A 13,675-nucleotide genomic window follows, 5' to 3' on the forward strand; every position below is an offset into this window, starting at 1 on the left:
TCATAGTAAAATTAACAAGAGGTGGCTCAGTTCAGTTCCCAAGAAGCAACAGCATATCACTGTCCCTCAGCAGAAGCAGGGTGATGAAAGGATTGCAAAAGCATATTACAAGCAGTACAGAGTCTAACCCTGGCAGATGGAGCAGGTTAATGGATAGGCAATACAGGTCACTCAGTCTAAAGCGTTTTTCTCTCTGTGGTCAGTATTAGCTGGCTTCAGCACCTTGTAACAGAAGTACACTTGATCTATCCACAGGACTCTTTACTTATAGACAAGTTCCTCACTATGCTTCCAATTAGTGGAGTCTAAATATGTGGTATAGTCTCTCCTAGTTAGATATACAACCTTTCGGATAGATTGCGGGCTGAGCGGCTGGCTGGCAGCATGTGGTTTACTGAGGTAGAAAGAGAGCTGTCTGCAGGGGCTCTTGTCCTAATGGCTGCACTAAGTCTCCCACTTACTGTATGTGGAAGGGGAATATGCCGGCTAAGGCTGCCGCTGGCTGGGACAGGTTAGGTCTAAGTGCTGGCAAACTGGGTTTGGCTTGTCTGTAGTGGGGCTGTGAGCACTTCGAATTACCTGCTCACTATGTCTTCTCTGCTCTCTCTCCCTCTCTCTCTGCACAGCGGGCGAGCCTCTCCTCACGCACTGGTCATAACTCCCGTCATTTACCGGCTGCTGCCCCGCTGGATGCCGTGCAGCTACTGGTGACTCTCTACGGACCAACGCTCCTCCCTGCTCCCTTCAGCGGTGGATCTGCCCAGCACGGCTTCTGGCACTACAGTTTACTATATATAACCCCCAGACCACAGGTGTATGTTTCAGAGTGTCACATACACACTAGGCCAGGCGTAGCCAACCCTGGTCCTCGAGAGCTACCAATAGTTCACGTTTTGCAGGTCTCCTCACAGAATCACAAGTGAAATAATTAGCTCCAACTGTGGATCTTTTAAAATGTGTCAGTTAGTAATGACTACACCTGTGCACCTGCTAAGTGAGCTGGAAAACATGAACTGTTGGTAGCTCTCGAGGACCAGGGTTGTCTACCACTGCGTGACTAGGCAAAAACGCCCAGTGTGTATGCACCTTTACAATGGCCCTCATTCCGAGTTGATCGGTCGCAAGGCGAATTTAGCAGAGTTACACACGCTAAGCCTACGCCTACTGGGAGTGTATCTTAGCTTCTTAAAATTGCGACCGATGTATTCGCAATATTGCGATTACAAACTACTTTGCAGTTTCTGAGTAACTTCAACCTTACTCTGCCTGAGCGATCAGTTCAGTGCTTGTCGTTCCTGGTTTGACGTCACAAACACACCCAGCGTTCGCTCAGACACTCCCCCGTTTCTCCAGCCACTCCTGCGTTTTTTCCGGAAACGGTAGCGTTTTCATCCACACGCCCATAAAACGCCGTGTTTCCGCCCAGTAACACCCATTTCCTGTCAATCACATTACGATCGCCGGAGCGATGAAAAAGCCGTGAGTAAAAATACTATCTTCATTGTTAAATTACTTGGCGCAGTCGCAGTGCGAATATTGCGCATGCGTACTAAGCGGATTTTCATTGCGATGCGATGAAAAATACCGACCGATCAACTCGGAATGAGGGCCAATGTAATAATATAATTCAGTTGTAAAGCGCAATAGAATGTGCTTGTGGGGTATAAGTAATGGGATATGGGACCTGCTAACAGGTGAATGGGTACATTTTCAAAATGTTTTATTTTTTTTAAATTAAGGTTTAAGATTATCTTTTAATCAATTTAATTTTAATTACCTTTTCACATTGTTGCAACTGAATGCCCAAATCTGTGTTATTGTACGCATGTGCACATCTGCAAAAACTAGCCACCAAAGGGAAATTGCAGGACACTGCATTAGAAATTAAATGGGCTGCTTGTATTTTTAAATGGCACATTGGGGGTCTTTCCGGCCTGTTCACACACTGCAGTTTGTCGCAGTGGTGCGAACGGGTCGGAACTGCGCACACGCATCATTACCGACGCCGCAGGTGGTAAAAGTGATCGCAGCGGCGATCACAAGAAGACTGACAGGCGGGAGGCGTTCCGGGGCATCAACTGACCATTTTCCAGGCGTGGTGAGGCCAACGCAGGCGAGTCCAGGTGTTTGGAGGGCGGATGTCTGACGTCAATCCTGGGACCTTCGTCGCACAGGGTGAGTAAGTCTGACCCTGGTTTTGTTTTGCAGGAAACTTTTTTAGCTTAGCAGGGCTGCACAAGCGATCGCAGCCCAGCTATGCTAAAATGCACTCCCCCATAGGCGGCGTAAAGTTGATCGCACGAGCGGCAAAACGTTGCTACGTGCGATCAACTCGGAATGAGGGCCGATGTGAGGGAGGTTTCAGTGCTGGACCTTGCAGAGCCTGGCCTGTTATCTCACTAAAACAGGCTTCATCTTCTGTTATCAGCCCTGTTCAGCCCCAGCTGACTCTTAAAGTGACGGTAGCCCCCCCCCCCCCATTCCAATGTAGCAGGCAGGCCCCTACTCAGTCAATGTATGCCGCCCCTCCCCCCTGTCACACATTCCGTCTCACTGCACACTGTCACACATTCCCACTCGCTGTCACACATGTCCACTCACCCCTCACTGTCACACATGTCCACTCACCCCTCACTGTCACACATGTCCACTCACCCCTCGCTGTCACACATACCCACTCACCCCTCACTGTCACACATACCCACTCACCCCTCGCTGTCACGCATACCCACTCACACCTTGCTGTCACACATTCCCACTCGCTGTCACACATACCCACTCACCCCTCGCTGTCACACATTCCCACTCACCCCTCACTGTCACACATACACATTCATCCCTGTCACACATACACACTCACTGTCACACATACCCACTCACCCCTTGCTGTCACACATACCCACTTACCCCTCACTGTCACACATTCCCACTCACCATTCACTGTCACACACTCCCACTCACCATTCACTGTCAAACGTATCCACTCAACGCTTACCGTCACACATTCCCCCTCACCCCTCACCATCATACGTACCCATTCACGATTCACTGTAACACATTCCCACTCATTGTCACATGTACCCACTCACTCCTCATTGTAACACATACCCACTCACCCTTCACTGTCACACATACCCCATACTTGCCTACTCTCCCAGAATGGCCGGGAGGCTCCCGAAAATCTGGTGACCCTCCCGGCCCCCCGGAAGAGCAGGCAAGTCTCCCGATTTTTGTCGTCCCCCCTGCCCGGCCACCCACTTAGTGAGTAAAGTGGGCGGTCTGAGCAGTCAATGACATGATTCTTGTTGAATCATGTCATCATAGCCACACTCCCTGCAGTATAATGCCGGTAACAGAGGCATTACACAGTGGGGGGGCGTGGCTTAAATGACGTGATCCATCAGCCATGCCCCACCCCGCCTCCACCCTGCCCCCATTCCACCTCTGCCCCGCCCCCCTCTGCTCGTCACTACCGTGCCCCGCTCCCTGCTGAGCCGACCTGGAGAGAGCAGCCATAAAGTCGGTAAGTATGATATACCCACTCACCCCTCATTGTAACACATACCCACTCACCCCTCGCTTTCACACATTCCCACTCACAGTCACACATACCCACTCACTGCTCATGTCACACCTACTCCAGAGCCGGATTAACAATGTGGCGGATGGAGCTGCAGCTCCAAGCCCTCCATTGAAAATAGGCCCACAGCATACTTGCCTACCTGACCCTCTCCATGTGGGAGAAAATGCTCTGTTCCTGAACTTTCCTGGTAATGTCTGATTGTCATCACCTATGGTGAAACACCTTTCTTGTCAATTAACTAGCTCACCACAGGTGATGGCAATCATACATTACCAGGAAAGTCCAGGAACAGAGCATTTTTTCCCTCATGGAGAGGGTCAGGTAGGCAAGTATGGCCCACAGCATCCCAGGCATTGCAGCCAGTGGTGACAGGAGAACATTTTTCCTGTCACCACCACAGCACATCTCCTCCCCCACCCGGCCGACAGAAGCCCCTCCTACGTGAGACTAAGGTGACCATGTCAGGACCTCGGTTGTGTATAGGCTATCTCTGCGGCTGCCAGAATGGTTGAGGGCAGGGAAGTGACGCGCCAATGGACCCTGAAGAGTCCCGCCACCGGAAAAATGGACATGCACCTGCTGTGGAAGGCTGGAGGAGATCACAGGACACTGGCTGCGGCGGGACCAGAGGCGATCCCAGCTGCTGAAGAGGACTCCTGCTGCATAACCCGAGTGCGTGCAGGCAGTGAGAGCGGAGCGCTGCGGAAGGACCCCCGCAATGAGTACCCTGCCTGGAGTACCTCCAGGAGTCAGACGCTGCAAAAGACTGAGACATCCCAATGGAGGCGAGTCTGGTGATGGCATCGCAACAAGGAGAGGAGCCACCCAGCACCAGGTGAGAGAGGAGCTGTGGAGCATCTGTAGAGAGCCCTGGTCAACTAGAGCAGCCGCGGGTGACACTGCCATGCGTGAGACCCCTGGTTCAGTTGCTTCAGCTGGACTGGTAGCAGGCAAGTGCTGGTTTCTGAGGTCAGGTAGCGGCTGTTGTAGAGGAGAGAGTGAAGAATGTGACCGGGTAGTAGCTGGTGTAGGTGTTGTAGCATCAGGCCCTGTATTCTGCCTGTATTTCCCCTAGAGGAGGGAAGGACCCTGCAGCTTAAAATGGGTGTGTTAGCACCAGAAGATGCCTGGTAGGAGTAGAGTGATATGAGAGCTCTTTATTGTCTATTGGAAAACTGTTTAGTCATACCCCTTTTCCACTAGCTTTAAAAACACGGGTAAATGCGCGGGGGCGCGCATTTGCCCATGTTTTTTCCTAGTGGAACTAGCCCCCCCTGCAAATTCCCGGATCAAGTGATCCGGGAATCCTACCCGGGTAGCTTGCCGGGTTGAACACGTGTTCAACTCGGTAAGCTGTGTAGTGTGAACGGAAGCCGTGTCGATACGACACGGCTCCCGTTCACAGTGTATGGAAGGGCGTCGCTGGGAGATCATGTGATCTCTCAGCGCCGCCCCTGCTGCGTCACTAGCAGCGTCAACAACCCGGCAATATGTCGGGCTGGTGAGCGCTGTGGGAAAGGGGGCTGTAGCATGGGTCGCAGCCGTGTCAAACTCCCGGCTGCGACCTGTGCTACAGGTGGAAAAGGGGTATAATTGGGGGGCAGGCCTCTGCTAGGAGCAGTGTCGGATTTGGCTACACTGTAAGAGTTATTTCACACTAGCTGGTTTTCATCGACCATCAAAAAGCTAGATGGCTTTTTGACTTGCATTGTTTTCAGTGATTTATGAAAACACATTGCTCCTTTCACACGGCACGGACACTGCCCGGTTGCTGTGTTGCAGCCGGAAATATCCACTGAATAGGATGGCTGCCGGGCCATGGCTGTGCCGTCCCAGGAGGCAGTGCATGTGCACAGCATTAAACATGGCTTAAAGTTGATGTGTGTGAAAGGGCAGTGACTGCCAGCAAAAAACTGTCCGGCTTTTGCTGGCTTTTTGCCGGCCGGTGAAAACGGGATAGTGTAAAATGGCTCTAAGTCTCCACTGGGCCAGTCCCATTCTCGGCTCTGCTGGCCCAGGCTCATCCATACATCTGCCGGGCCAGCTGCAGCGATTCCAGGATTTTCACTCCACTGTGGAACGCAAACCAGAAGCTACCATCTGCTCTAGCTTGCAGGCACTTCAGTTTCGAGATCCTGTGCACACCTAAGCCAGCCACCCATGGACTGATGCACTGTAGTGAGTAGGCAAACAGCCAGAGTAGACCCTTTCCTGCTCCTATACTCAGCTGTACCCCTTTTTTCCTTCTACTCCTCCCATCCCCATCCTCAGGCCCAACTCTCCATTCCCCCTATCCTGTTTGTATTGTCTCACTCAAAGCTTCTCCTCCGGAGCTGCTCTGTACGTAGAAAATAGGGCAAAGAGACAGAGAAAAATGTAGTGTGGAGAGGCAGTGTAGTAATGTAGTGTTGGGAGGTGTAGTGTGGGGTGGTAGCGAAGTGATATAGTGTAGGATCAGGGGTGGATTTAGGGGACAGGCCACCCCTAGGCACATTTTTGGCCACCTGCCCCCCCCCCCCCCCCCCCCCAATTACAGCACAGCCCCTATCTTTTCGTGGCCAGTTCTGATGCCTCAAGGCCACCAAAGCAGCCCCAACCTCACCACTACCAGCTCCCGGACCACAATTTGCTGCCCATTGTCTAACTCCGATCAGTTGCAAAATAAAAAAAAGTAAGTCATAATGACAAAAAAACAAACAAAAGAATCACCTGCCTTATGTGCCGCCCCAAGGCACGTGCCTCATGTGCTTAGTGGGAAATCAACCACTGTGCGGGATGTAGTGCATTGATATTGTGCGGGGAGGTAGCATGAGAAGTAGTTCAGTGTAATGTAGATAAGTGTAGTGTAGATCGGTGAGCTCTCTCTGGGTAGCTGGTCACCAGGCTCCTGCTCTGTGAACCTGGTCAGCTGTGCAGTAAACTGGTACCTCACTTTAGAGCATATGAGATGTCGGTTCACAGCTGATCTCGATCACAGAGCAGGACCCTGTGATCAGCTGACCGGAAGAGAGCTCACCAATCACCAGGCAGATAAGAGTAGGCTGAGGTGGGTGGGGGTCACCTGGATGGGTGCCCGGTGGCGGAACATGTGCTTTACAATCTCAGGGTAATTTTCACAAAAAATACCCTGAGAATTGTGGTAACTCGATTCTCAGTGACAGAAGCTTTCTCACAAGCTCTATCCCTGTATGTGATAATTAATACAGCCTTGTGATGTATTCAATTATCGCAATGCAATTTTGGTTGAATATATCGCATCCCATCCACATCTCGGATGTGAATTGTGATAAATATGATCCATAGTGTGGAGATGTAGTGTACTAGTTATATAGTGAAGAGATGTAGTGGGGGAAGGAAGTGCAGTGATGTAGTATGCCACATCCCACCATGTCCAGACAGGGAGAAATTCTTTGTGGCGCTAATCACACCCACTGCGCGGCACACAATAGGCCCTTCAAAAATGTCAGCTCCAGGCCCATGTGAACCATAATCTGACACTGACCTACTCACTCACCCCTCACTGCCACACATTCCCACTCACCGCTCACATATACCCACTCACCATCGCACATACCCACTCACCACCACACACACCCACTCACTGTAGCACATTCCCAATCACTCCTGATTGTAATACATACCCAACTCACTCCCAGAGACGGCAATAATCACACGGTCACACATTAGTATCCTCCCCTCCAATGCCACAAATGCTCCCGCTACCCATCTATACTATATCCAGACGTCTCTCCACCTCCCTCTCACCTTGAATGAGCAGGACAGTGCGGCACCTAGCGCTCCTTCTGCTACAGCCTGCTTCCGGACACAGATTTGGCCATCACCCATAAGCGGTAGTTGCACCGCGACCCGACCGGCTCCTCTCTGAATGCGTGTGATGTCATACGCATGTACGTCATGACGTCACACGCACAGCTCAGTAGGATACAGGCGAGCACTGGCGGAGCAGGTCACCGGCAGCTGTCTAAATACTGACAGCCTGCCGGGACCATTTAAACAGCCTGGCTCACATAGATATTTATAAATGCTGTGAGTAAGCCGGGCACTTTCGGCGAGCCCCTGGGTCCTACCGGGCCCTAGGCATCCGCTTTGGATGCCGCGCGTTAAATCCGCTCCTGGTTCCAGGCACCCTACTAGCCAGATGCAGGGACTGTCAGACAGCACTGGTACCACCCACAGATCCTTGCGCTCTGTGCAGTGGCACTGCTCGCACACCCCAAGGTACAATCTTGATAAATATGCACTAATATTTTGATATGGAGATTCTAAATTTAGTGATTTTAGCAGATGGGGATTCCTATTGACTTTTGATTTTAACAGAGTTTAATGTACAGTACACATCAGCAGATTGCAAGATGACCCAAAAACCCAGGTCTAGTGTAGCTTAACCAAAGAAAGCACTGTGGTTTATTGTGCAGATGGTAGTACAGCCATACTCACTGTTGTACTTACTTAGAACAGCAAGGAAAATATTATAGGACAGAGGAAAATGAAAAAATGAGGAGGTGTGTGTGTAATGTGTGTGTGTGTGTGTGTGTGTGTGTGTGTGTGTGTGTGTGTGTGTGTGTGTGTGTGTGTGTATGTGTAGGGGGTGGTGGTGGGGTAGGAGGTGTTTCCCGAAAACTAGAACACTGGGAACAAACAAACGAAGAGGGACAGAGCCAGTGGTCAAAACAAACGCTTTCTTCTAACAATTCCAGCAGTGACTTTCATCAAAATATACGAATTCTACAATATGTATACAGATACTTAGAAATATCACATATAGTATACTTAGCAGATATATGCTTAGTGGCCACTTTATTAGATACACAGTTATACCTGCTCATTAATGCATATATTTAATTAATTAATCAATCATGTGACAGAAATTCAATGCATAAAATAATGCAGACATTGTCAAGGGGGTTAGTTTGTGAATAATCTTGAAGTGCATGGGCCATAGCCGTAGAAGACCACACTTGGATCCATTCCTGACAGCTAAGGACAGGTAACTGAGGTTTGTGTACAAGCTCACCAACACTGGACCGTAGTAGGGTAGAAAAACATTGCTTGGTCTGACAAATCTTGATTTCTGAATTTGTTGCAAACGACATGAAACAATCCTGCCTTTTGGTTGTTGATGGTGGTGTAATTCAGCCACATCTGAGTGCTTGTAAATAAATGCATATCTTTGCCTATATTTACAGTTGGCTGCATCTATGCAATCGCCTTGCCCCTGTACATCTGCTAAATAAATACATGACTAAGGATTTTTCGTAATATATTCTGCTTAGATCTGGCTCTGCCGCCAGCAATAGTGAGGATGGAAACTTTGATAATGCTTTTCTCTTACCACAAATTGCAGTCCATTATCATAGTCATGCCCTCAAAACAAGACTACATTTTTGCATTTCTGAATACAAATCCCACTTCTCCAGCATTTCATACTGATCTCCCATCAAATAGAGCTCACATCCCCCTGTCTGCAGTCAGCACCATCATGTGCATCCAGTAAAACATGCATCACATAGGCACCAAACAGCACACTAAATAAACACCACTTATGTTTCCAGTCTGCCTTTTCTATGAATTCAGAAATATATGTGACTGTAATGAAGAACCATTGCCTCCATGCTGAGCACAACAATTCTGTACATCACAAACCTAACTCCGCAAACACAGCAAAGTGCAAAGGTCACCAGGTTCAGTACCATGTTAAATGATATTATATGCCACGTGGGTTTTGTATGTGTGACCGGTGGCCAGGAGTCCACAGGTCACAATACCCACGCCGGGATCCCGGCTGTGAGATGGCCGGCCGGGTGGTGTGGGGGGGTGAGGGAGTGAGCACAACGAAGCCCCTTGCGGGCTTGCTGCGCTCGCCACGCAGCGGGCTCGGTGGCTCGGTGGCTCGCTACAGGTTCTATTCCCACTCTAAGGTTGTCGTAGAATAGTCCCTGTTGGTCGGCATGATGACCTGCGGGATTTTGATTGAGCGGTACGTAGTGGTCGATATTGTGACTGGCGGTCTCCTGACCACCGGTGACCTACAGTAACTACATCTCTGCAGCACAGCATAAGGCCTAAGGAGCAGACTTCCAGTTGCAATGCTGAATGGGCACCGAAACATCCAGAAAATGGAAACATTTATATATTGAAATCCATTTAAATAGTTTTTGTTTCTTTCCAATCCTAAACCCACATTTTGTCATGTACTTTCATGTTTACTGAAATGAATTCTGATAGACTATTCCTGCTTATCTTGTTCTGTAGTGTTATTGCAACAGTTGCATTGCCTCAGAAACCTTGAATAATTAAAGTGGGCTGGGCTTGATGCTGGTAAGCCACATTCCCATAAAATCCCGGGCAATTAAAATGTTGTTTTCTGCTTCCTCCTTCCTGAATGTGAGACAGAAAATGAAGACACATTTTACAAAATGTTCTATGGTGGATACTTTATGAACTGGCAGCGCTGGAGATGTCTTCTAGCAGGTAAGCAAACTATGTTTAACAGTAACATTGCACTGTGCAGCCGAGGTGGCAGTGTCATGTTTTGGGAGGGGAAGGGGAGCTGCAATTATAGTTCTAAGGCTAGGGACACACTACAGCAACAGCCAATCATCTCAATGGTCAGATCAAATTCCCTTCAGCCGGGATCAGCGGGGATTGGCTATACACATATGAAGGATGGAATGACATATCATTCTGTCCTTCATTTACACACTGCATGGGTCGCTAGCGCACAAATGGGGCGTATACACTACAGGATATAGACGTTTTGTTGTTATGAAATAGCAAATTGTCCCGACATCGCTGTAGAGAGTGTCCCAGCCTAAGTCCCAATATTAGCCATGTATTTTATTTTCTCATAACTTAGTGATTCAGTTCTCAGTCCTCATCATTAAATATCCTGCTGCCTGTACTCTCATACTGTATGTTAACATTTTCTCACATGATCCTTATCACTTAAGAGATGAGTTCATAATCATATAGACACTTCTTGTAGCAGCCTATGTTTTTGCTCTTGTGATATGCTTGTACTGTATTACTTTTCCCCCACATATATATATATATATATATATATTAATTAAATAGAGATGAGCGGGTTCGGTTCGTCAAGATGCGAAACATCCCCCTCCCCCCCGAACTTCACCTATTACACGGTTCCGAGGCAGCCTCGGATCTTCCCGCCTTGCCCGGTTATAGTTGTGCGCCCAAACGTCATCATCCCACTGTCGTATTCTCGCGAGATTCGTATTGCATATAAAGAGCCGCGCGTCGCCGCCATTTTCACTCGTGCATTGGAGATGATAGCGAGAGGACGTGGCTGCGTTCTCTCAGTTTCTGTGTTCAGTGTGCTGCAAATATCTGTGCTCAGTGTGCTGCAAATATCTGTGCTCAGTGTGCTGCAAATATCTGTGCTCAGTGTGCTGCAAATATCTACGTTCTCTGCCTGAAAACGCTCCATATCTGTGCTGCATTGTAGAATATAGTAGGAGGACAGTGCAGAATTTTGCTGACCACCAGTATATATATAGCAGTACGGTACAGTAGTCCATTGCTCTACCTCTGTGTCGTCAAGTATACTATCCATCCATATCTGTGCTGCATTGTAGTTGTGCGCAGTATATAGTAGGAGGACAGTGCAGAATTTTGCTGACCACCAGTATATATATATAGCAGTACGGTACAGTAGTCCATTGCTCTACCTCTGTGTCGTCAAGTATACTATCCATCCATATCTGTGCTGCATTGTAGTATATAGTAGGAGGACAGTGCAGAATTTTGCTGACAACCAGTATATATATAGCAGTATGGTACAGTAGTCCATTGCTCTACCTCTGTGTCGTCAAGTATACTATCCATCCATATCTGTGCTGCATTGTAGTTGTGCGCAGTATATAGTAGGAGGACAGTGCAGAATTTTGCTGACCGGCGCGCGCACTCCAGAAAAAGTGGGTGTGGCCTCCTGGAAAAGTGGGCGTGGCCTCATATTATCACACTATAAATATATTTTCACACCCCCTCTACGCACACAATTAGCAGCCTTACACATAACAGCCACAGTAGTGTTCCTTACACACAATGTCTCCAGTATAGTGGCAGATACACATAATGTGCAGTGCCAGATAGACGTAATATGCCCCCCAGCAGTGCCAGCTACACATGACATGCCCCGCAGCAGTGTCAGCTACACATGACATGCCCCGCAGCCATGCCAGCTACACATGACATGCCCCCCAGCAGTGCCAGCTACACAAGACATGCCCCGCTGCCATGCCAGCTACACATGACATGCCCCGCAGCAGTGCCAGCTACACACAATATGCCCCCCAGCAGTGCCAGCTACACATGATAGTGTTCACTTTTTAGGGCAGGGTGCTGATCACAGGGAGGGCAAATTTTTAAGCTAGGATGGCGAAATTCTGTACATACTGTAATGCTTGGTGCTCATCTACCCATACGCCAGAGCATGGACAGTGCGCGCCAAAGGCGCGCAGCAAAAATTTAGGGCAGTTACTTCGTGGGGAAGGTGCGTGGCCACATAATAGTGGCAATTCGTATTACACCACACAGTAGTGCAGCTAATATACATTGCACCAGGTAGAACCTCCTACACACTTTGCGCCAGGCAGAGTACGTTAGACACATTGCGCCAGGCAGAGCACTGAGACACATTGCGCCAGACAGAGCACTGAGATACATTGCACCAGGCAGAGCACTGAGACACATTGCGCCAGGCAGAGCACTGAGACACATTGCGCCAGGCAGAGCACTGAGACACATTGCGCCAGGCAGAGCACTGAGACACATTGCGCCAGGCAGAGCACTGAGACACATTGCCTAGCTACAGACGCCTAGCGGGAACACTACATGATATGCTCCCCAGCCGTGCCAGCTACACGTGACATGCCCCCCAGCCGTGCCAGCTACACGTGACATGCCCCCCAGCAGTGCCAGCAACACGTGACATGCCCCCCAGCAGTGCCAGATACACGTGACATGCCCCCCAGCAGTGCCAGATACACGTGACATGCCCCCCCAGCAGTGCCAGATACATAAATGCCCCTACAGTGCCAAATAAATGCCCCCACAGTGCCAGATAAATAAATGCCCCCACAGTGCCAGATAAATAAATGCCCCCACAGTGCCAGATAAATAAATGCCGCCACAGTGCCAGATACATAAATGCCCCCACAGTGCCAGATACATAAATGCCCCCACAGTGCCAGATACATAAATGCCCCCACAGTGCCAGATACATAAATGCCCCCACAGTGACAGATATGCCCCCACACAGTGCCAGTGCCCCCACAGTGCAGATACGACCCCACAGTGACAGATATGACCCCACAGTGACAGATATGCCCCCACACAGTGCCAGTGCCCCCACAGTGCAGATATGACCCCACAGTGACAGATATGCCCCCACACAGTGCCAGTGCCCCCACAGTGCAGATATGACCCCACACAGTGCCAGTGCCCCCACAGTGCAGATGACCCCACAGTGCAGATATGACCCCACAGTGACAGATATGCACCCACACAGTGCCAGTGCCCCCACAGTGCAGATATGACCCCACAGTGACAGATATGCACCCACACAGTGCCAGTGCCCCCACAGTGCAGATATGACCCCACACAGTGCCAGTGCCCCCACAGTGCAGATATGACCCCACACAGTGCCAGTGCCCCCACAGTGCAAATGACCCCACAGTGCAGATATGACCCCACAGTGACAGATATGCACCCATACAGTGCCAGTGCCCCCACAGTGCAGATATGACCCCACAGTGACAGATATGCACCCACACAGTGCCAGTGCCCCCACACAGTGCCAGTGCCCCCACAGTGCAGATATGACCTCACAGTGACAGATATGACCCCACACAGTGCCAGTGCCCCCACAGTGCAGATGACCCCACAGTGCCAGATATGCCCCCACAGTGCAGATATGACCCCACAGTGACAGATATGCCCCCACACAGTGCCAGCGCCCCCACATTGACAGATATGCCCACACAGTGCCAGTGCCCCCACATTGACAGATATGCCTCCACAGTGCAGATGACCCCACAGTGCCAGATATGC

General features: G+C 49.8%; 1 protein-coding gene across 2 annotated transcripts in view; it reads left to right on the forward strand.

Annotated features, from left to right (window-relative positions):
* Nucleotides 1–9,916: 9,916 nt before the first annotated feature.
* LOC134915769 (carcinoembryonic antigen-related cell adhesion molecule 3-like) overlaps nucleotides 9,917–13,675 on the forward strand; it is a 93,031-nt gene continuing 89,272 nt past the window's right edge. For both annotated transcript variants that reach the window (XR_010177398.1, XM_063920152.1), the window contains exon 1: nucleotides 9,917–10,075. Coding sequence is in view for 1 of the 2 variants with exons in the window: in XM_063920152.1 (XP_063776222.1) it covers nucleotides 10,021–10,075 (55 nt within the window). In the remaining variant the exon portion in view is untranslated. The remainder of the gene's footprint in view (nucleotides 10,076–13,675) is intronic.

The sequence above is a fragment of the Pseudophryne corroboree genome, chromosome 1 (genome assembly GCF_028390025.1).
Source record: "Pseudophryne corroboree isolate aPseCor3 chromosome 1, aPseCor3.hap2, whole genome shotgun sequence".
In the NCBI taxonomy this organism is placed as follows: Eukaryota; Metazoa; Chordata; class Amphibia; order Anura; family Myobatrachidae; genus Pseudophryne; species Pseudophryne corroboree.